Raw genomic sequence first — 25,398 nt, 5'->3', positions numbered from 1 at the left:
CCCATTAACACCTGAAGGATACACAACCTACAATTTTATATATATTTAATATATATATATATATATATATATATATATATACACACATACATACACACACATACACACATATATATATATATATATATATATATATATATATATATATATATATATATATATATATATATATATATATATATATATATATATATATATATATACACATACATATATACTAGAGCTGGGCGATATGAGATTTTTTCATATCACGATATGTTTTTTTCGTTTCAGGCGATAACGATATCTATCACGATATAAGCCAAATAACTTGTAAGAATTTGTAAGATTTAAATGTGCTGTTGCTCACAAGTAAAATGTGAAATAATCAGCAGCTTGTTTTTATTTAAATATTTATTTCCCATAATAAGTTCAACAGGGTAGATGTACTTAAGGAACATGAGACTTTTTCAGATAAATAAAGGCAAATATTGCAAACTACACAAAAGGCAGCCGCTAAAGCGTTTAAGTTTCAAAATAGAACAAACGAAACAGACTAAATTGTCAATTCCACTTAGAAACAAAATATTAATTCTAAAAATAAATCTTAGTTTGTTTTACAGAAGAACAGACAAAACTGACTAACTTTTGTCAATATCAAATAAACTGAGAACTAAAAGGAAATTCTCAATCTCTCCTTGTTGTATAGCTGAGCTTTTCAAACAGTTTTAACAGTTACTTTAGTCTGACAAAAGCCGAATGACGAATTAGCGCTTCCAGTCAGAGACACGTACACGGGTATTTTTGAAAACGGAGATTTTCCGTTTTCGTTTTAAAAAATAATCCCGTCCACACATAAAGGCAGAAATGAAGGAAAACGCTGCTATGAACATGCCAAAGCAGCAGGTGGCGCTAGATTCCTAACCGTGCAGAAATGTTGGCCAATCAGAAGTCTAGAAGCCTCGGTGGGAAAAAGTAAACAAAGCTGGGGCATAGAAGCAGAACCGAGTCGTATGTGTGGAGGGACAGTAACTGTGTGTATATGTAAGCATTTAAACACTGCAGAGAGTAGAATTAACAGTAACAGTATTGTAGAAATTCATTTCACTGAAACAATAACGTGGCGCACAGTGTGACGCATGCACCAGTTTATTGTATTTCCAGACTTGCTTTCGGCACAATTTACAGTGCACGCTACTCTGTTTTTTGTCAGACTTGAAATAGCCGAAATACCTTCACACTACGGACCTTCTTTGGCTCTTCCGTTCGACAATCTCTCCGGCATTGGAACCATCATCTGTTTTCTCTTCGGTCACACTCGGTTGATTTTTCTAGTCGGCACACTCATTTCCTCCATTACCCGCTGGCTGCTTCCCAAACAAACACACGTGCGGCTTGGCACTTGTGCTGTACGTAACAAGTCACGCGACGTGACGCTGCGGCTGTGATTGGTTCAGCTCTGCGCTACTTAATTTGGATTGGCTGACCTTTTTTTTTTTTTTTAAGAGGACAAGAGCGGCGAGGTCTATCGCGATAGCTTAATTTCTCTATCGAGTAAAAGTTATATCGCGATACATATCGTTATCGTTCTATCGCCCAGCTCTAATATATACCCATACCAACAAACCCGTGCATGCGCACACACATGAAAATATTAGACAAGAACACCCTATCAAATCTCTACCTTTTCCCTGTACCCTGTAAAAACCATATCCTTAAACCGCTTTTTAAACTGCGCCATGCTTGGACATTGCTTCATATCTTTACTTAGTCTGTTCCACAGCTTCACTCCACACACAGAGATGCAAAAACTTTTTAATGTTGTATGGATACGAGGATGTTTTAAATTTAATTCCCCCCTCAAATTGTATCCCCGTTCCCTTTTAGAAAACATTTTTAGAATATTGTCAGGAAGCAGGTTATTTATTGCTTTATATATAATTTGTGCTGTGAGAAAATGAACCAGATATGTGAATTTTAGAATTTTTGATTTTAAGAATAGTGGATTTGTATGATCTCTGTAACCAGTTTTATGGATTATCCTTATGGCCCTTTTTTGTAATATAAAGATTGATGATAGCGAACATTTGTAAGTATTGCCCCAAACCTCTGCACAGTAATTCAAATACGGTGCAATCAGGGAACAATAGAGAATGTGGAGTGATTTGTGGTCCAGAATGTGTTTTACTTTACTCAAGATTGAGACACTTCTTGAAATTTTGTTATGTATATGATTTATATGAGACTTCCAGTTTAATTTATCATCTATAATCACACCAAGAAACTTATGTTCAAGTACTCTTTCAATTTCCACACCATCTACATGAATCTGCACTTGTGCATTTCTAAGGGAATTAAAATGACAGAGTGTGGTAAATTTTGACCCTATTATGTTGTATAGACTTCCTATTGTGTTTGTTGTAAATATACTCTCTCCTTTATCTATGACAGCTATTCTAAAATGGTTTAATGTAATTATAGTTTTACAGTGATTTTTCTGCAAGAGGATTGGAGTTAGTTTCAGGGCTCCTGCTACTCTAGACCTAATAGCTGTGCTCCAGTGTAAAACATTAAAATGTGGTGATTAAAGTGGAAAGTAATGATAAAATAATTTTGAAAAAGCAATATTGCTAAAAATGGTTAAACTAATGCATAAATATATATATTTGTTTTTAGGGTCTGTTGATGAGCCTGGAAAAGACCTTTCCATTATCCTTGCCCCACCGGCAGCCTATTTCCCGGAAAAACACTATGAAAAGCTGTACACATTCACAGTGGGAAACATTTTTAGGATTATAAATATCACAATGTTACATATAAATATACAGCTGGAATTATAAATGACCCCAATAACTCATTAAAAGGATAAGACTATCTTCACCATGTATTTTCTCTAACCGTAACTTATTCTTAGGACAATGAAACAGTGTTTGTGGAAATGATACTGAAAGTCATGAGGATCATAAATGACGCAGTACTTGCTGTTTTCATTAATTTTTGTATTTTTTTTAAGTATTTCTACAATTTCTTACTACTTCATATGACTCTATTAGCTTGTAGAGTTAATTTATGTGGGGCCAAAAAAAAAAGAATTGTTGAAGAAGCCTTATATGCTTGACAACATTACCCATTAGGGAGAAGGATCAGTCCCGTCGTTGCCTGGATGTCTTATCGTACAGAATAAAGGTTTTCTCTTTCCCTCTCTTGCGTTCTATCCATCTATCTCTGCCCTGAGGCAAATCAGTAGTATCTCTTTGCCTTCAGTCTTCACCCTCTCTCTGCCCTGACTAGATGAGGTCCTCTGTTGTAGCAGAAAATTGTGAAACAAATCTGAGATGGAAAAAAGCATGAGAACAGTCCCAGTGACACTGTAGATAAAAAAATAATATTAAGGTTGTAGTCATTAACCCAAAGCAGTTATGGATACATAGGTAACCTGCTTAACTGTACAAATCCATAGACCTTTTGAACTATTGCTACTGCAGAAGTCTGTTGCATTTTTGTGTTTTCAAGTGTGCCAACCTACCCCAAGCCCTCGGTGCCTCCTCATGGGCGCTAGACTGCACTTGCTGGGTAGACCTAAATGTCAGGCTATTGAAATCAGCATGGCATCATTTGTTCTCTGTGATTCCCAATAGAATTTTTAATGAGCGAACATGCTCAAGCTGACTTTTTGGGTTGTAATGAGTAATGGCAGATTCCAATAGCTGGAGGCTAACATCTTCAGACATATAGTATATTTGCTCAAGGGGCTACAGCTCTTAGTTTTTGTAATATATATTCAATTATGTTGGACAATGCACATTCATCAACATCATAATGGTAATGTGCAAAGACTGACTCATTTCGATTAGCTTTTTGTTTAATTGTTTAATTTGTTTAATTTAATTGCGTCCACCATGAATCCCAATTTAATTATTTTCATACTGGTTGATTTATCCATCTGTCCATCCATCCATACATCACATCCTCTATGACTCGCACCCACTAAGAGTAATGATTTTGGGGAAGGTTACACCCTGCACACCTTGGATACCGGTCTTTTGCAGGAATAACAAAGAGAGACAGAAAACTATTCACACTCACTTTCACACCTATTGCCAATTTAGAATTGCCTGTTAACCTAACCCATGGATGTCTTTGGACCATGGGAGGAAGCCAGAGTACCCAGAAAAAGGTTATGCAAGCACAGGGAGAATATGCAGGCAGAAAAGACTACTGGAGGGATCACCTTCAGATTGTTTTAGATACATTCCATGACCTTAGAGGATGAATGTGCATGACTTGGGTAATACACATTTTGCTAACAGTGTAACAGTTTGTGGACTGACTTACAGCTGGATCACATTTGTAATTTAGTCACTTATTTAGATGCAAAACAAATGACATTCTCATCATCTGCTTGTGTTGGGTATCATATTAGCATGCTGACACACTAAACTGTGATTAATATAGTAAACACTGTACCAGCTAAGCAGAAGTATGAGTTTGATAGAGCTGCCACTGTAGACTTAGTCTTATTGGACAAAGAATGCTGCAGCTGCAACAAGCCCCCTTCTCGAGGCCCTTTGAGTATTAACAATATTTAATGGTTGCAGTTGATGGACCAACTCAGTGGTGTCTTTTTGTACTTTTCAATGGTTCATTATTTCAGCTACAAGTTGTGTACTGTTAACTACTAGCAGCTTTGAAACGTCATTCAACATTTTCTACATAGAAATTTATTTTAGTACAGGAATTTATCTCATAGTCAGATTGAACTTAGTGGGCTTAGTGTCATTTACAAGAGGGTTGATGGGTGACACAAACTGTTCTTGTTTTTTTTGTTTTGTTCCTGTTTGCCTTCCGGTCATACGGCCCAGCGAGGGGTGTCTGTTGCCATGTTTCTTTAGAGGTTAGCAGTGAGTGCTTTCTATTGATTTCAAACATTGAAAACAGTCATTGATTGGCTTGTGTGACCCAGTAACAAACTCCCATCAAATCCCCACAGCGATTTTCCCCGGCTGATTATGTTTTATTTCATTTATTTATTTTTTAAGACCACTGATGGTTTTAATATGTAATACTTTGTTGTGCTGGTAAAAGCCAATTATAACGCCAAGAATTGCCTTTTGTCTTGTAGATTAAACAAAGAATGGATCAGCACATGTAATTCAGTTTATAATAGGGCTAATTGGCTGTATTTTATACTTCAGTTTTTATATTATGCTTCCATTGTTCTTATTTCCTTTTTAGTTTTTTCCTTTTGTTCCCACTGAACAAAACAACATTTCTTGGTTTTGAAACAATTTAACTAAGTTCTACATAAAGATTTTTAGCTCTCTGTCACAGTTGAATGCCATTTAAAACAATTAGATATAAAAAATATTTGTGATGCACGTTGATATTCCAGCAAAACTTCCCAAACTTTAAGCAGACACTACTGCGGGTTAACTTGAAAGGGATACATTCCCACTTGGTTGTAAAGAGACCTGGATTATTAAGTAGCAGTGCTTTGCTTTGGGGCATGAAATATGCTAACTGATTGGTTCTCTGCTGAAAACAGTGCAGCACTGCTTGTTTTTCTGGAAATACGAGTTTAACTGACACACGTTTGAACCATAGTGGCATGGCAGTGATATGTTGACACTTCCATTTCCTAAAGGTGATATAAAAGTTTTTACAAGTCATTCTTATGATTGGCACCATTATTGTTACCACAGACTAGTTATTTTCAGAATCATCATAATCGGATGATGTGAAATGTCTCTCAGATGCAAATTTGGTGGGTTTTCTTTTGTGTTGTTTTTTTAAAGGTGGACATCAATGCACTAAAAGAGAGAATTACACAGAGGAAAATTGGTGGATAAAGCAGTCAATAAGAAGCTCGTCACAGCTCATCACAGTAAATGAAAAGAGTGATAAACTTTCTTCGTCTTTTATTGATTTATTGTCTCAAATAGAAATTAACTTCAGCCAACTTGTCAAGTATGTGCACATTGGTTGTGTACGGCCAGCGATGTTGGTGGCCTTTTCTTTGCGGTCCACATGTTCTATATGCCATTGTAAGTGCAGTAGGAGGCAAGTGTTATAGTGTTATATATTGGGCTGTTTATACTTTATTTTTTCATTTTTTTCAATTAGAAATTGATACTGTTATATGTAAAACAAAGAAAATAAGTGAATTATCAAATCAAAAATGCTGGACTCAGCAGATGTCTGTATCTTCTGTTGGAAAATCACTGTTGACTAAGTAATTAATTATTCCCCTTTTTGATGCGGTAACCAGAAATGATTATGACCACCACATAGTTAACATGCTGTTGAGTCAAGTCTGGAACATATGTGTGCCGGTGTTTTTTCCATCAAGGTGTGATTTTTAAAACTGGCAATTCAAAGGACACTCTTCCATGGGCTTTCAATATTGCAGCTCTTTTTTGATATAGACTTGCCTATAGCTCACTCTCTGTCTGGTCACCTCTGAACTGTTGCCTGTGTGTGTTCTCCTCTCATAGAATCTGATCAGTGGCCTGTTCATATCCTTCTTCTCCCCCAGATTACTTTACTTTGCTGGAATGTTCTTTTTTTATTTCTTATTTCCTCCTGTCTTTGTTGCATCTGCCCCTTTGTGACCTTTGTGCAACAGAGGCTCCTCTATTAAAGAAGATGGGGAGCTTTTTGTGTTTGTGTGCGTGCATGCATGTGTGTGTGTGTGTGTGCGTGCATGTGTGTATGCTTGCCATCTAGATCCCTGAAGCGTACAAGCTTTGATCTCTTTCTTCACTTCACCGTGTGCGTCCGGAGAATAGAAAGACTGCTAACTCATCTTGTTATGTTTGTCTGTGAGTGTGTCTGTGTGCGTGTGTATGTATGTTTTCATTAAAATTAGGAGGTGTGGTGCTTTCTCTGGGCTGAATGAAGCAAGTCTTGTCATATCTGTGACTAGCATCGCATGCTGATTGGAGATGTTACAACATTCAGCCTTAAGTCTCAAGACAGACCTTGATACAATTACACCCCACCCCCCAGTGTGTAATATAGAACAGATCTGAAAAATGTTCTCAAACATAGTTTAAAACTGCACTTGTGTGATATGAACGTGCACACTTTTGTCATCATTTTAAATCCTTGACTTACAACAGAGTAAGAAGAGTTTCTGGGTCATCTTTTTCTTGGTTCAGTCACATATTGTTCTTTTTCATGCTGTGTTTTATTTTCATTGTGTCCACAGTGGAGTTTTTTTTCTTCACAAAGGAGACACTGTGTCTTGTGTAGATGTAGCAAATTGGCTTATAAAGTCAACTAAAGCAAAGTCAATATATCAGGATCTCTTGTGACAGTGGTCTGAAAAACCCCCCCAAAAAACAGAATATGTGCAGTCATAATTTTTTCATTTTTTACTTTTAGAAGTTCAATCACAGACATGTACTCACTTAACTAGATTAGTAGCTGTGGTGGGTGTGTAAGCTCACACTCGCCTTTTATTACAAACCGGTTCCAGCTCTTTTTCAATGGTTGTTGAGTCACTGACAAAGAGGAGGACTCAAGGTTCACATTGGGAAAGGTCTGTTAGATGTGTGTTTGCACATTTTCCACTGTTTAAAAGTGTGTCTGTGAGTGATGGAGGTGCTATTAGTGTTGCGGGTATATAGTGATGAATAGAGTTGTCGTGATACTAGAATTTAAAACTTGATACCGATACCCAGGAAAATACTCAATATTTGACACCTTTTTTTTAATAAAGGAGGAAGGAAAAAATGACAAAAAATCAATAGGGTTTTCTTTTTTTTTGGTAAAGATTAGTACAATACAAATCTAACATCAATCACAATGTTTTTGAGTAGTCTGGCATATAAAGTAATGTAACGTGGTGCAACCCCCCCCCCCCCAAAAAAAAGGACAATAATATTTATAGGTGGTTTGAGGTAGTACTGTGCCTCTCACAACTTTGCACTTTTCTTTACTGATCATCTGATGAAAAACGTATCCTCTTCCTTCTAACTTCAAGCCATATTTTCTAAACTGGGGCTCTAATACACAAAAAAGTGCTTAACCATGCCTATCTATTCTTGATATTATACCAATTGCTTATTATTAGTAAATTGGCTAAACAACAATAGCTGGTTACAAACTAACATTTTGCTTTATGTTGGGTTTGAGTGTCCTAAAAATCCCTCCGATAAACCCTTTAATTTTTTCACTCTTGCATTTATTTGCTAAGGAACAGAGTCCAACAACATTAGATACACTTCAACCAAAGTTTCACTAACACTAGGCTATTAGCAGCTAACAGTGCTATGAGCCTACAGCAGTGCTAATTTTCACTGACTCATCTCTTCTTATTTGACTCCTTTCACAAAGTTTTAAAGCCTTGAGTAAATGGACATGGACACTATTGTCAGCCTACACTTAATGCAGACAAATGGCAGCCAGAGTTGTTTGTCCTACAGTGGCCACCATAGCCAGGATTATGCACTTGAATTGGGAGGGGTAATAAAACAGAACTTGGACAGCTAGTGGAGAAATTTGTCACACTGTACCTTTTAACATTATCCGCTAGCCACAACCTCAATGATGACTTAAGAAATGGCTAATGTTGCTATCTGGTAATTGCAAACATATAAATGGTTAAAGGTATCAATGCGAATGGGTATCTGAACTGATAGTAATTCTTATTAGTTTATTATCACTTAGTATCTTAGTACTGTTTCTTTCAGACATAAAATGAATTTTTATAAGGGAAAGGCTAAGAATTAATGAAAATTTATTTTAAATTTGGTTTTAAGATTGATTTATTTTTTGCCAATTGACAGCAAGGAGGAGAATATACCATAAATGTCTAGTAGGACTTGGGGACATTGCATGCCTTGGCTATCATTTCAAACCTGGAAATCTTCCAACCCTTGCTAAGGTCTGCTCTTATTCTTCTTTCAAGTTGAAAAGTTGGTCATTCATCATTCATGATCAGATACCCATCAGTCCATTAAAACTACAAAGGAGAGATTCAAGCTGGAAACACATTTTGCACATTTCCACAGAGGATGAAAAAAATAAATATAACCCCCATTCAGGAGGTTAGAGGGTTTTTGTCAGCCACTGGCTTCTGTAGCTTCTTTAAGCTTGAGTGCAGGTTTGGTATCTTTGCCAAAAGCTATAAATATTTAATGACAAAGTCCTCTTTAATATCATCCTCTGCCTCTGTATCTTGTGTGTCTTTATGTTACTCATCCAGGTTCTGATTTGCCGTAACTACATGGGAAACATGGACATAAATGTGATCGACCAGTTCATGCCCATTCTGATGAAGAGAGAAGAAGACGCTGAGATGACGCCGCTGATCAGCCATGGCTCCGCACACTTCATGTGGATCAAACACAACAACCTTTACTGTATCCAAAGAGAGTTTACTGCTGCGTGATGTGCTCTGTGGTGCCTGCTAAAACGAAGCCTTCACTGCAGACACTATAAATATCTATGTGAATTCTCCACTTTACCACAGTATAGTTTTCCATTCTGGCTGACATTCCTGCTTTAGTTCTTCAAAGTGACAGCCCTCCCATCAATCATTTACAGCATGTAATACATATACCTTAATTGCATCTTTCCAGGACAGATCTATATGAAGTCCTGTGTTTCAGGTTGCTTCTGAGCTTCTCCACTTAAAAAATTGAACACAGGTTCACTATGATGTGTTATTCACTGTCTTCAATATTCCACACTCAGTCTTACTTACACATTATTAATTCAGGAACATATTCCAGTTGTTAGTAGTATTCCCAGTGCACTGCATTACACAGCTGAGCTCTTTTACCACCCTGTGGCCATGTTTTTAGTTGCTTGAAAGTCTCACACATTCTGTTAACTTTCAATTATGCTGCATTCGTCTCATAATCACTCCCAGTAAAGAATAAAACATGCCTGCTTCATGTCTTCTAACAGATTAAAAAACGTTTGCCTCTTGTAGATAAAACTTTGTTTCTTAACAGTTTTTTTTTTCAGTGGTGGCAATCACTAAGAAGAATGCTAATGCTGCTCTCGTGTACTCCTTCCTTTATAAAATAGTACAGGTGAGTGTGATGTTTACAGTTCATACTTTTTATTCCAAGGATGGAAAAGTTGCATTTGCATTATGAAGTCGTCTGATTTTCTATGTAGGCAATACATTTGGTTTGATCTATTGATGAAATGCAGGAACAGTTGGTGTTTCTGCACCGACAGTCTTGGTTTTTGGTTTGGGTTTTGTTGTATTTCTTGCAAAGTACTTTGTGACATGTACGGTAAAACAACAATGGCACTCACAGAATACTTCCCTCCCAAACTCTTACATTTATAAGAACGTGACCTGGAGTGGTACCACATTGTAATAGACTCCTTCTTTGATCTCCACCTCTACCTTTCCAACACATTTCAGGAAATATGGCCTAGTAGCTGTTTCGCATAATTCTGCTAGCAGACGGCCAGATAAACAAACAGCTCTTTTCTTGCTAGAGGAATAAATGTAACCAGCTCATTGTATAAATTATTGGAATAGGTCTTAATAAACTGCAGTATTAACCAGTTGACTATGAAGTGTAAGCGTATCTATTTGTTTTTCCCCTATACATATCTTTTCAGCACTGATATATGAAAAGATAATAATAAAAATCTTACTGTGGGATAGTAATAACATACAGTATGTGTGCACTCAATGTAAAAAGTACTGCTCAGCAGCTTGCATAGGATTTTTCATAGTAGCTGTTTGTATTTCTGTTTCTAGGTATTTAAGGAGTACTTTAAGGAGCTTGAGGAGGAGAGCATTCGCGACAACTTTGTGACGGTGTACGAACTGATGGACGAGGTGATGGATTTTGGGTTCCCTCAGACGACTGAGAGCAAGATCCTACAAGAGTAAGACAAATGTCACACAAGTTGACAACAGTCCACAAACCATTGCGCCACGTCTGTTTGTTCAAGTGTAAAAACTCAATACCTCAGACTGGGAAGCATTTTAGATTCAAATAAATAATGAGTCAGCACTTTATCAAAATATGTAAGCATAGACGGAAATACAGTAAATACAATTAGTAATGCAAAAAATACTATACAATTCTAATGAGCTTAAAAGTTAATATTTGGTATGACCACCTTTATTCTTCTACACAGCCTGAACTCTCTTAAGCAGCTTTGTAGTCATTTCTTCTTGAAGGACATTCAAACTCTTCTGTAGATTTTGGCTGCCTTTTTTTTGAAAATTTCGTGCTGAAAATTAAACTTCCGATGGCATTGCATGGCAAAATCTGACAAGCTCTCCAACACCACTGACTGAAATGCTTTCCCAAACCATGTCAGAGCCTCCACTGTTTTTTACAGACAACTGTAGACACAGTAGTATCTCTTGTCCTCCTCTGTACATTCCGATAAAAATTTAAACCAAGAATTTTACATCTGGATTATCACTTCATTAGACCAGTTGTCGCTGATTTTCAGCCCAGTACTTGAGTAATTTGGCATACATTGGCCTTTATTCCCTGTTTCGCTTCCTTAAAAATGGCTTCTTGGCAGCCACTCTTCCATTGAGGCTATAGTGAACAGTAGTAGTTCATCTCTCAGTTCCAGTTTCAGGTCTTTGCTGAATTTCATATTTCCTAAGGACATGGCATGTCTGGTGAAGATATTTTTATTTAATTTTTTTCCTGCCACTTCTTGTTTTGTCCTCCACTTATCCAATTTCCTCACATTTTTGAGGTAATGCTGCATACCATGGCAAGACATACCAGGTTTTTGGCACGTGGTTCTTTGGGAATCACCTTGTTGGTGCAAAGATACCATTTTATGCCTGTCAACCCATATGGAAAAGAAATAGTAAAAACATATATGATTTCATTATATAATTTTTCAAGGGATCTTATATGTGTTTTCACTCTTGTATGCTTTTCATACAAGTTTCATACAAGACAGATACAAACTTTATAAGATTTATATATATCTTTTCCATATGGGAAACTGTGTTATCTTTGGTATCTGTTCTAGATTCAACTGGAGAAATGGGAGCAAATGATGTGTTTTTGCGACAGGCTGCTGGTAACAAAGTGTTACCAAATTTAAAATGGAGTCCGATGGACCGATCCGATATTATGTATCTGTATCGATCCGATAATGACCTAAATTACTGGATCGGATATAGGAGAGAAATAAAAAATGTAATCCGATCCGAAGTATCACAAAATAACCTCACAAAACGCGCTACTTGGCGTAACCCAGCTCAGCGCATCGGAGCAGTATGTGTCACCTGATAGAGCGGCTGTTGTCTGCGAGACATGTCGGTGGTCTGGTGGAGCATTTGGAGCATTACGTGCTTCCAAACCGCGGCATTCCATCTCAAAGAAAACTATCCCAGAGAAGTAAAGTGTGTAAGTGCATCTCTGAATGTTTGCATAGTATTTCCACTTTAAGCATAACAACTGATATATATGGAGCCACAGCTGGACTGGCCATCGGAGTTCCATATTGAGGCGAAAAGGAAGCGATTTGTCCCGTACTTCAGCTAGAATTAAAAAAAGGCACGAAAAAAGGCTGGAGTTATTCTGTCTTTGCTGCACAGCTGCCGTTCTTCTCTCATTCTCTCCCCCTTCCTCCCCTGTTGCTACTTCAATCATGGAACTGACCAATGATCTTTTCTGTCGCAAGTCCCGTCTTACTTGTTTGTTTATCGCCCACTTTGCGCCAGAAAGAGGAGACCAGCGGATAAAGAACAGCTGCTTGATAAGCTGTTGTTAGACTTGATTTAATATTAATTTCTAGTATCAGCTGATGTTTGCTGGAGCCATGGCTGTAAAAGCTGCTGGTCATGATATCCGTTTGGATATGTCGTGAGAGGGAAACATGAATATGAAACCAGGAGATGTCCTTACTGAATCATCAGCTGAACAGTGATGGACAAACAGGTTTACCTGTTATGTGACATGAATGAGTGGAAGGGAAGCTATGAACTGTTTCTGAGAGACAAATAACACCAGGATCCTTTTCTGTGTAGCTGACAGCTGGTAACTGTGCAGGTGCGGATCTAGCAAAGTTTTGCCAGGGGGCCAGGTAGGGCATTAACAGGGAAAGGGGGGCACAAAAAATACTTTTCTTTGTTATTTCATTTAAAATGATGAACTTTTAATAAATAATTATCTGAATCTTACAACCAAAGTGGTCATCTGATTAAATGTATAGAAATCCATTATTGTATATAGTAACTATTAAGTCTAATATACATCCTAGTAATCTATAGTACTTTTTCCTATGGGAAGGTACCATCTGTGCAGTCTGCAATTCTGTTGTAGAAAGATGTTGAATCTATTTAATTATTCTTGAAAAATAATTTATTTCTGTGCATTTGTTTTACACGTGCATTAAATTAAAGTTGATTATGTCGATTAAGCATTGTGAGGTGAAGGGTGGGGGGGGGGGGGGGTTAATATTTTTGCTGGGAGTTGGCAAACCTATTAGTTAGGTTGTTTAATATTTCTGCTAAGTACTCTTTAAGATACCAGAATAGGGATGATGGTGCAGCTTTAAGTTTATTAGATTGATCAGTTTTGCTGAACTATAAAATATTTTGGGTGCAGTGTATTTTTTGCATACAAGTATAACAGAATAGCTTTAGTGTTTTGGTTTTTAAAACTTGAGAATGAACAAAATGTAGCAACATATTTATAAAAAAATTGTTTTATTGATTAAAAAATACACTATATCGGATTCATATCGGTATCGGCAGATATCCAAATTTATGATATCGGTATCAGACATAAAAAAGTGGTATCATGCCATCTCTAATATTATGATACAACACTGGTTCATCAACTGAGTTATGTGCAAAAGAAAAAAAAAAAACATTCCAAAAATGTCCACGTCTGAACTAAAAATGAGTGAAAAAGCAGCCAATGTCCAAAGAAAACTGAAAACCCTCAGAAAGCCTTGAAGGACTATTGCAAAAGAGAAAGCTCCTTGGAGGTAAAATATAAAGAGTGGTGAATAAAGATTTTTGCATGGTACGGTATATTTCTTTGATATTTGTGTTTAAACTATTTTGAAAGTATTAGCTAACCTTTCATTAAAAGAAAAAGGAAAAAAAGACATCATGAGTGGCCAAACGCGACAGTAATAAAATTTTAATACATTACCTTTGTCATTGCAACACCATCAAACTCTGTCTTTTGATATTTTCTCAGAGAGACACCCAGTGGCAAAACTTACACTCTGTGCAGTGGAAGTAAAAGAGGGCTTGTAGAAATTGCTTTGGTGATTTTATATTGGAAAAACGGTGAAACAGTATGGCATTTAAAATGAACACTAATCAGGCTGATGAGGTGAAAGTTACAAACTCTCAAAGGCCATAATTGCTGCATTCCTGTCTGGTTTTAATGTAACCACATTTACTCAAGTGGTACCTGTATCATCCATCAGGGAACAAAACAGGAGTTTTTCAGCGAGGTAACAGCTTCATATTTCATGGTGCAAGTTAGCGGGAGAGAGGGAATGAGAGCAAATGATGATTCTGTTTGAAGTGCTCTAGGCCATTTTTTTTTCTTCTCATTCAACTGAGCACAACTGGTGACTAAAATTGTAATGAATGGCTCAGCTTTATACAATGAGTGAAATGAAGTGAAGCCACTGCTATACTTTGGACCACTCGTGCTTTGTGTTTGAGCTGTACACAGGGTTGTTTTGCTTTTACCCTCCTCATGGCTCCACAGAGAGACTTTTGTTTCCAGGAGAAGGATCAACATTCACCCTGAAGCCCACAGCACCACAGGCACATAGGCTGTTAGTGTGTGCATTTTATTTGATTATTTTATTTTGCTTTGAATATATTGTGCACACAATTTCTTTGTCTTTTTTTTGTTATTGCTATTAGCTGCTGCTGTAACAATTTGTCACCATCTTTATTTACAGGGTGCTTTATCAGAAACTTTCACATTTGCATAGTGTATTGTTTACCTTTTTCATGTTTTATGTGTAGTAATACATGATGGATGTTTAATTTAATGTGGTTTTTTTCACAGAGGTTTGGCTTTGGCTACGTGTGTGTGTGTGTGTGCGTGTGCGAGCGCGTGCATGCGTATGAGTGTCTGAGCGTCTGAGTACTGCTGATAATTACCAGGCTCCTGTTGGCACTCACACACAATGACACCATCAGCTGGACACACTCAAGACACTCAGACAGAAATCCCTGCTCTTCTCTTCCCCAAGGAGCCATACAGTTGTTGTCTCTCACACACTCTCTCTTTCTCTCTCTCTCTGACACACACACACACACACACACACACGTTCTGTCTCTCTGTCTGCAGGCTACTTCAGTTCTCTGACCTTTTCATGCCCCCAACACTGCTCTTCTCTTACATTTTAACACTATCTACCTGGCAAGAGTATAACTGTGTGTCTGTGTGGGTGGATGCAAGTGTGACTGGAGGGTTGCGCATGCACGTGAGTGAGTTCATGTGTGCACATACGTAGAAATCTTCATCGGCGTGTAGGCGTGTCTGTGTGTGTGTTTCCTTTGACTGCTATTGTTATGCTAATCCATCAGTTTGCTGCCAAATCAGCTTCCAGACCCTTTCATTAGCATTTCTGAGGAGAATCAGGGCAAAACAGAACAAACAGCAAAGCAGCAAAACAATCCGGCGTCAACCCCAAACCCACTTGTCGCCGCCTTTCATCTCTCAGCACTTACAGACTTTCCTACATGTCAGCATGCATTCAAGACCCGCTAGGTTGGAGGAACTAGGGCAGAAAACACAGAAAAATCTTCCGCCTCAATCCGTCAATCAATCCAAAACTTGTTTATTTGGCACATTTTGTGGATGAGATTAGATAGAAATTTTTGATTTTAAGGGAAAGCAAGACTCTTTTTGTTTAGCAGGATTTCACACAGTTAGAAATCACACAATCTCACAGACAAGTATGTTTAGAACAATCGTAGTTAAATAGTTTTATAATAAGAATAGTAAGACTTAGCACAGAGAGCTGCCAAGAAAATCCTTCAGTTTTGGAGGCTTCACAGCAAGTTTTGTTTATTTTTGTCCTTTTTTGGTGTTGTCTGCTAAAAAAGGGGAAATATTTTAGATGGCATTTTGTGTAATAAAAAAAATACTACATTTAAGCAATATTGTCTCCTTGATGCTAAGAAAAAAGTGTTTATTGCAGGCTTGAAGAACATCTTTTTAAAAAGTTAATTTTCTGGACAGTATTTTTATACGTTAGCCTTTAGAAGTAACACGTCTCCTTACAAGATTACTGCCATTAGCATTAGTCTGTTACTTCACAGTGATACGTGACAAAAGCAACTTGTTGGAGCACTTTTGTGTTACCAAACGTGACAGTACTCTGAAGTCGAGCTATGAAGTATTATTATCCATATACACACAATGTGAATACTTTCAGTGTCAAGGGGATCTTCTTTGCTAGTAAGCAGCTGTGAGGAAAGGGCCAGAGACAGAAACACTGCTAGCACATTAGGGAATTTTTATTTTATTTGTTTTATTGAAAACAAAATGAAACGGCTAATATAATACAATATTTAACAGAAATGGATTGCTTATTAGGAAAAAAAACCCAAGATCACAAAAACAAAACTAAACTAAATGATTGATTTTCAGAATGAACTCATTAGATTAAAGTAGTGTTTAGTACTTTAAGTAGTTACAGTGTAACACATTATGCCCAGCGATTTGATGTACCTGCACTTATAGAACATTGTACTGAAGTCACATTTCTTTTTAACTCTTCACTGATGCTGTGCATTCATACAGCTCACACCCACAGCCAATTTAAATTCACCAGTCAACCTAGCATGCATCTCTTTGGACTATGGTAGGAAGCTGAGCCAATCAGGAGATTAAAACCGGTAAGCGTTATTCTGTGGGGGACAGCGCTAACTACCACACCACCATGCTGCCCAGTACTGTTGAGTGGTTGGATCAGTGGCTTAGATGGCACTAATAATACAGGTTACATTCAATATATTCCTGAAAAGTATGAAAGGTGAAATGATAAACATTGCATACCTGCTTTAGAGATTCTCATTTTCAGCAAATAGAGATTTTTGAGGTTTGGAAATGCACCTGGAGCATTCAGGTCATTGATATGTGGTTTTATCTAAGGAAAGCTTGAAGGCCTGAGTGGGAGAATGAAAAGATGAGAGACGGCTAAACGGAGGAGGAGACAGAGGGGAGGAGAAAGTGTCAGAGTAATGAACTCAGGGTGGAGATAAGCGGCTGCTTCAGAGAGTGCACTTTGGATCACTGTCAGTCTGTCTTTTTTGTGCCAATGTCAAAGAAACTGATTAAATTCAATTTAAGCTGATACTTTTTCGAAGTACGATGAACTCTAATTTCAGTTTCTCCTGCCAAGTACCAGCATTTAATCATTGTGAATAATAATATACTCAGACACTAACATATATCTAAATACATACAATACAAAAATGATTAATAACCCTTCAAATGGAATAACTGTTTACACTTCATATTCTGGGGGGAAATAATTGGGAGGCAGAAATATCCAGACAGTTCTGCAGTGGGAATGAGGCCACTGAGAGGTAAACAGTGATGGGGGGCAGGTGTTTCGGTAAAAGAGGCCTGGTCACATGATGTATCATAGTGCAGCTCCCTCTTATTCTCATGACGAGTCATTATACATCCCTGGAGTCGAAGAGGACCGGTGAAACAAAGCTTTACAGCTTGGTTAAGAGCGATGAGGTAATGCAGTGCTCTGTTCTCGGGTAGAGGCAGAATAGTTACATGTTAAAATGTATAATGAGTTTATTGATTTGTTCTTAGTACAGTTAATATTAGACCTAATTTAGAGCAGTATATGTACATCGTTGACATTTTTCAGAAGTTGCACCATTAAATATTTTTGTCATCAGCCTACCACTTAAATTATGTAAATGTATGTGTTTACTGGGAAAGGAGCTTTCTGTGTCGGTGTATCCTGAATAATATCACCCAAGTGCCATAATTCTCTCTTAGTATTGAGCATTTTTAGTGTTTTTTAGCACATTGGTTTGGTTTCACATCTGAGGTTTTGATTCGGCTTGGCCAGTCTTAGTAAGCAGAGGGTGGCTCATTTCCGTAGACAAGATCTCTGTCTTAAGACTCTAATTTAACTTTCAGTACCAAAGAGCTGACTGATTATCTGCAGAATGCAGCAGCAGCTAAGACTTGGATGGTGGCATTAAAACTAGAGCTGAAAACAGAGTATGTGTATATAACTGAGCAGAAGCATGAATCCAACTTTAAAGGCTTTACTTCAGCCAGTAACTGATCATCTTTTGTCCATCAGAATTTTCCTAAATTGTGTCAATAAAAGGCCTCTAACCTCCATTATTTCTGTCAGTGCATCCTAACACAGTTGCAAGCTACAGAGAAGCCTCAACAAATCAAAGAAAACTGACAAACTTGCTTCAAGATGCGTTACACGCTGCAGGTTCAGTTCCTTTGAATCAGCTGTCCCAGTCTTTCCTCATGGCCCAGTAGATACTCGATTCGTTGGTTCGTATTTACCCAGCCAATATGTCATTGTTTAGTCTCATGTAAACAAATGCATATATCGCATTATTATCCGTGGCTACAGCCCCAATTGATTTATGTAAATCTGTTTTCTAATTACGTTCATGAATAATCTTCGTACAGCACAAATACAAAGCTCCTTTAATTTATCCACGCTTGAGTAACTCATTTTTTTAAAGTCGTGGGGTGCGATTAATGCAAAGCGTAGAAACGTTCCTCAAGAGAGATTTGGTTCATGTTGCTAGATAAACACGCTGTTTGTTGCCATTTTTCATTTAGATATATTTGAGTTAAGGATCTCGCTGTTGTTCTTAGGCCTCTGAGAAGCTGTCAGTCTTTAGAGGAGATTAAATTATAATTTCAGCCTGCTGCAGTTTATCATGGTACTCCTCCAAAATTAGAAAGTGCTGCCTCTTTCCCAGACACCTTCATGAAGGCTGCGATCATTAGTTTTCAAACTAGCTTGATGAATGATGTACATGGGTTTTCAGGTGTCCTACTCAGCAGGATTACAGACTGACTTTGAACACAACTTGAGCTTCTCTCTGCCTTTGTCTCCTTCAGGTACATTACACAGCAGGGCCATAAGTTAGAGGTCGGGGCACCGCGACCTCCTGCCACCGTCACCAATGCTGTGTCCTGGCGGTCAGAGGGCATCAAGTACAGAAAGAATGAAGTGTTTATGGATGTTATAGAGTCAGTAAATCTTCTGGTGAGTCAATATCACAGCATCATAAAGAGCTGTACAGTAAGAATGTTCATTTCCAGCCATGCGGTGACCATGGTGTCATCAAAACAAATGTAATGTACATAATATGGCTCTTTATCATTAGAATTTATATATATTTTTTCACCATTGAATTCAGTTACAGGAAGTAAACTAACATAATAGAAAACACATGACTCTCATTTTAATTTCACTATCAGTTCGTACATTGTTCAAACACCATTATCCGTTTTTTAAATCCATTGTCTAAAATCGCTGGACTTTCTCAAGCGGTTCAAATAGACTTGGCTTCCTTGAGGCTAAGTGGATGTGCGTTACTGCTAAAATTATCTTCCCTTGAATTGAATCGCTGAGTAAATTGTCTCTGCATCAATAATCATCCATTCTGTTCCAGTGCAATATTTTTGTTGTGTTTTCATTGAATGACTCAGTTTATGTCTAAGGTTACTCAGTAAATCAAGCAGACAAAATACCTCAGGACAAGTCACACACTATGTTTCTTGTGAGTGAGATGATTGTACAGCATTTTTAGTTAATTCATGGTCTAACTGCTGGAAAATAGAAAGGTTCAAATGCCCACCTGCTTTATTTCAGTAAATACTTGGTGAAAAACACTTTTCTTAACTAAAAGTATGTAAATGCTATCATCCAAAATATTTCATTACATTGTAACTTTCCCTTTCTTTACAGTTATTACATTCCCCCCCCCCACCACCACCACCGGGCTTAAATGGACAGTAATACCACGGTGTGCAAATGTGATGTTGTCAGGCTTCATGACCCAATTAGAAGAACTTCTATTTTTATTAAGGTCTAAGATTTCCTGCAGCAAAAGAAGAAGACGTTTGAATACGTGAACATGCTGCGTCTTCAAATGCACAAAAGAATCAGATCTTCTCTCATGTGCCTCGTGTTTGAGGCAACACCTCAAGGACAATCAAGTTACAACTGCAGTTATGAGTCATGGAAACTAATTTGGTGGAGGTGTTCAACCACTACACAGGGGTGTAAAAACCAGTAACCGCTTCCTTCTCTGTGAACAGGGACTTTTTTTAATGTTGACAGAGTTTTATTTCTTTCTTTTTTCATTTTGAGGTATTTTCTGCTTTATTGAAGTAGTAAGGAGTAGAGCAGGAGAAGACACAGCACAGGGCTGTGGGTTGGACTCACACCCAGGATGCTGGGTTTTAGCCATGTGGTAAATGGTTGCCTCCTCACCCAGTGAGTGAAACTAGCACCCCAACATTTTTTTTTTAGTCTTCCTCACCAGTGTTTTACTTACAGTTCTTACGCTGCATGCTAAAAGACTTTCTGTTTTGTCCCTCAGACTGTGTGCATCCTCTGAATGGTTAGGTCGATTGGTTTGTTGCTTTCTTCTTCTGGGAACTACATATCTGAAAAGTGTAGTTCTTCAAATAACGAATATGTATTTGTTTCAAGAAAATTGTAATTGTAATCATCAGACTGAACTTCCACAGCTGCAAGGGGCAGATTTGACTGTGTAGCATATGTATTCACAGAATCTAAACAAACTAATGTTAAAATTTATTTTCTTCTCTGTAGGTGAGTGCCAGTGGCAGTGTCCTGCGCAGTGAAATAGTGGGTAGCATCAAGCTCAAAGTGGTCCTGTCAGGGATGCCTGAACTTCGACTGGGCCTCAATGACAAAGTGCTGTTTGAGCTCACAGGCAGTAAGTAACAGTCACCCACAGCCATTTGTGTCACTAGAAGCCTTTATTACAGAGCTGAACACTCGTGCAGGCAGCTGACAGAATGAAAAAGGATCAGAATCCCTGTATATCTGTGGATTTATCTCAGTATTATACATTTAAAAACAACATCCAGCACACATAAGGGTTGTAGCACTTGAAGTCAGTGAGGGAAATTTAATTGGAGCTGGACCTGCATGTGTTTACAGTAACTTTTAAACATTATTATGTACCGATCAGGCATAACATTATGCACGCCTAATATTGTGTTGCTCCCCCTTTTGCTGCCAAAACAGCCCCTGAAGGTGTGCTGTGGGATCTGCCACCAAGATGTTAGCAACACATCCTTTAAGTCCTGTGAGCTACAAGGTGGATCAGACTTGTTTTTCAAGCACATCCCCACAGATGCTTGACTGGAATGAGATCTGGGGAATTTGGAGGCCAAGTCAACACCTCAAACTTGCTGTTGTACTCCTTGAACCATTCCTAAACCATTTTTGCTTTGAGGCAGGGCGCGCTATCCTGCTTTCATCGGTGGTCAAGAGTACTCTTAACACTTTTCGATTAGAATCAGCATTGACATTTGCAGTAATTTGAGCTACAGTTGTACACGGGCCAGCCTTCATTCCTCACATGCATTACTGAGCCTTGGCCATCTATGTCCCTGTTGTGGGTCAACCACTGTTCCTTCCTTGGACCTCTTTGATAGATACTGACCACTGCAGACCAGTAACAGCCCACAAGAGGTGTTGTTTTGGACATGCTGTAGACTTACACTTGCCCATTTTTCCAGCTTTTTGTCCACATCGATTTGGGGACAAAATGTTTACTTGCTCTTTAATATACCCCACCCACTAACAGGTGCCAGGATGAAGAGATAACCTGTGTTATTCACTTCATATGTCAGTAGTCATAATGTTTTGCCTGATTGGTGTAGTATGCAGTCTATTTGTTGTAACTGATGAAATGACAGTAAGCCTCTAAACGATCAGTAGAATGCTTTATTGCTTTTTGATACACTTTCTACTTTGTTTGGTGCTGGTTGAGCTTTTGGCTTTTCACTCTCCCCTTGAACTCACCCTCACGCTTTAGCTCCTCTTTCTGCCTAAATCCCATGCATAACTCTCTTCCTACCTCTACCTCCCCCTCTCTGCCTACCAATTTTTCCACCGGTGTTTCCCACTGCTACATCTTTTCTCGCCTACTCCTGCACATCCTCCTCCTCCTCTTCCATCTCTTCTTCCTCCTCTGCTTTGCCTTCATTTCTTCCCCCCCCCCTACTGTTTCTAGTGAAGGGGAAAGGCTCCTTCACTGTCTACCCTCTTTGCCTCTGCGTTAATCCTCACCCCGGGCTACAGCCCTGCAGATGAAAGGTGAGGGTCCGCGGCTATCCTATGCAGCCCACAATCCCCCTGCTGTGTGTAGGAGTCTGGGAAATAGCATATCCTCAGAAATAATGATCAGAAATAATGATCAAACAGACGCACTGGCAGATGCAAACACACACACACACACACACACACACACACACACACACACACACACACACACACACACACACTCACACTGTTAAATATTAAAAAGTGTTTTGCACTCTCATCTCCTGCAGTTACATTTTACATATCATTTCCCAGTCATTGGATTATCATAGTTGCTTGGTTTGTACTTTTTAGTCACAGCTTGATGCAGACAAAAAAAGAAAGAGGAAGTATAAATCATTTAATGCTGCCCTCCGCTGGTAGAAGTCCAGAACTGTCACCACACGGAGCTGAAATAACCATAACACAAGTCACTCCTGTGTTATTTACTGACTGAAAGCAAGCAAACAAAATCATTTCTATCCCTTGAATGTCCACAGCTGCTCGCATATTCTCTAAGTAATTCAAAATTCTCTCTCAGTGGCCTCAATGGCTTGTTTAAAGTCAGTGGAGTTTTAGGTTTTGAGACTGTGTGGATTGGGTAAAAATGACAGACGTTTTCAAAGCAGCCCATATAATCATATTATGAGCTGCAGGCTACTTTGCGTGCAACTAACAATTATGTTGTTATCAGTTTGCACTCTTATCATTTTCTTAGTTAATCAGTTTCTCCACAAAATGTCAAAGACTCATAAAAATGCCCAAGGTGACAGCTTTTAATTACTTACGTTTATAACTGACAATCAAAAATGGAGAGGTATGTTGTTTACAATAATATACATCAAACATTAGACTAACCAATCTTCACATTTAAGGCGATTAAATATTCCTTTGGCCACTCGAAGCACCATTAAGATGCTTTAGGCATTTATCAGTTGTCACTATAACGTCTTTTTTCCCCCCACTGTGTGACAGTGGACAGAAAAACAGATTAGGTTGCTCTTGTCTGCTACTGTGCATTAAAGACATGCTGAGAGTGGCCGTAAGGGTGAACCACAGGGGACACTGCTGCATCTTCAATCCTCCTCTGGCATGTGCACGCACACCTGTCTCTTCTTTGGGCCCCGAGGTCCAGGGAATGACAGACAGTATCCTGTATGACCTTTCATTGCTTGTCTTGATAACGCTGCATACAAGTGTGTGTGTGTGTATGTGTGTGTGTGTCTATGGTAGTGGCATAGAAGGACACAAACAGGAAGCGTTTCCTGCTTTTTCTTGACCAGGAGTGTTGGGTTCTCCATGGCATCCACCTTTCTCCACTTTCACATTATAAAATGTCACACACACAGACACACACAAAATCAATAGAGAAACAAGCGCAGTACACAAATCTGCAAAACGGGCATGCATAAACACATGCACGAACACCAACTCACGAGGGAGGACAGTGAAGAAGAATACACACAGAATACACAAATACGCACATCCACACACAGGCAGGCACATTCCCTCTGACAGGCCTCAGTGCTGGTCCCGGGGTTGCATTCTGAGCAGGTGAAGCTTTAGCTCACTATTGAACGGGGGATTTAGCTGAAGGCTCACAGGCCCACAGTCATTACAGCAGTTTTTCACCACTCTGCACCCTCAATTAACCACGGCAGAGGTGAGCATCAGGCGTTCTCCAGCAGGCATCAGAGGCTGCCATGAAAGAGATTCCCCTTACAGTGTAACTGATTACTGCAACAGTGCAAGTGTGTTCACTCTAGGTAGCAGCTTTAACTTTGAGAGTGTTTTTGTGCCGAGTCTATTCAGGGATTTTCTTTTTTAATGGTTTTGCTTTTGTGACTTTAATATTTTGGGGGGCAATTGGCTACATAAAAAAAAAAATCTGAATACATGGAGGCATTATTGTCACATTTGAAATACTAAATAAATTGTTATAAACAATAGCAGGTGTGACTATATCAGAAGTCATTCATATCGCTTGAATGTCTGCAGAAATCAGTGAGTTTCATTTGGGGGGATGATGGCAGCAGGTATTAAATACAAACTGTGTGCTTGTGTGTAGCAGCAAAACTAATTGTTTAGTGGAGGATGAGAAGAAGGCACTGTGAGCTGGTAACACACTGCTTTCAGTGTGTGTTTGTCTGAGAGAGAGAGAGATGAAGTGAATGTTTGTCAGTCATCATTACCTTGACCTTGATTTCCCCAAGGCTGTGTACAAAGCTCTCAATCTTTGTGTGTGTGTTTGTGTCAGGAGAGAAGAGCAAGACAGTGGAGCTGGAGGATGTGAAGTTTCATCAGTGTGTTCGTCTGTCACGCTTTGAGAACGACCGTACCATCTCTTTCATCCCCCCTGACGGCGAGAGCGAGCTCATGTCCTACCGCCTCAACACTACAGTGAGGACACATAAACGTTATCAAAAGAGCACATTCTTTTCACATTAGGTCAAATGACATGACAACCCAAAAAGTGTCTTTATTTTATTGTTTTTGTACTCTTTGATGTTCATTTTTGTTGTATTAAGCTATCTACTTATAGTGAAGCTTGCTGTTCATAACTGATCTTCACAGTCATAGTAAATTGGTAAAGTTGTTAACATCCAACACTTTAAAAGACTCAGTTTTAAAAATAACATTACCCAGCTCTTTTTGGTCAATCGCAATAAAGAAGTAAAACTTTCACTCCTTTAGTGTACTTGAATGGACATTACTGTATCTGAGTCGCTGACTGTATTTATAAAAAATAGATGGAGCCTCCACAATGTTACCCAGTGGGGTTGAAGCCTTAAGCCTTGTTGGAGTGACCTTTTTTTTTTTTTTTTTTTTTTTTTTTTTTTTTTTTAGCTTTGTTAGCAAGGTGCACCCATAAGACAATATTGGTGTATTACATATACACAGATAAATAGTGATTATTGGTAAAGAAATATCAAACCACAAACTTTATGTCAGTACAGTTAGCAGCACATCAGGCCATATTATTTGACATTTAACTTTGATTAAGATGCTCTAAAAAGGACCAAGGACCAACAAAACTCAAACTAGCTGATGTCATGCCTAGCAGGTAGCTAGTGGCTAAGGGCACCTCACCTTTCATTCAAAATGTTTAAG

General features: G+C 38.4%; 1 protein-coding gene across 1 annotated transcript in view; it reads left to right on the top strand.

The window, feature by feature from the left end:
* Positions 1-25,398, top strand: part of ap1m3 (adaptor related protein complex 1 subunit mu 3) — a 35,822-nt gene that overhangs the window by 1,856 nt on the left and 8,568 nt on the right. Inside the window, exons 2-7 of the mRNA XM_085437806.1 lie at positions 9,191-9,347; positions 9,958-10,025; positions 10,715-10,845; positions 19,059-19,206; positions 20,785-20,911; positions 24,545-24,687. Of these exons, the coding sequence (XP_085293932.1) occupies positions 9,191-9,347; positions 9,958-10,025; positions 10,715-10,845; positions 19,059-19,206; positions 20,785-20,911; positions 24,545-24,687 (774 nt within the window). The remainder of the gene's footprint in view (positions 1-9,190; positions 9,348-9,957; positions 10,026-10,714; positions 10,846-19,058; positions 19,207-20,784; positions 20,912-24,544; positions 24,688-25,398) is intronic.

The sequence above is a fragment of the Copadichromis virginalis genome, linkage group LG17 (assembly GCF_057382275.1).
Source record: "Copadichromis virginalis isolate Kocher_CV1m ecotype Utaka linkage group LG17, C_Virginalis_male_GT1.1, whole genome shotgun sequence".
NCBI classification, from domain to species: Eukaryota; Metazoa; Chordata; class Actinopteri; order Cichliformes; family Cichlidae; genus Copadichromis; species Copadichromis virginalis.
The sequence above is the reverse complement of the archived record's forward strand: the minus strand, read 5'-3'. Positions and strand labels throughout refer to the sequence as shown.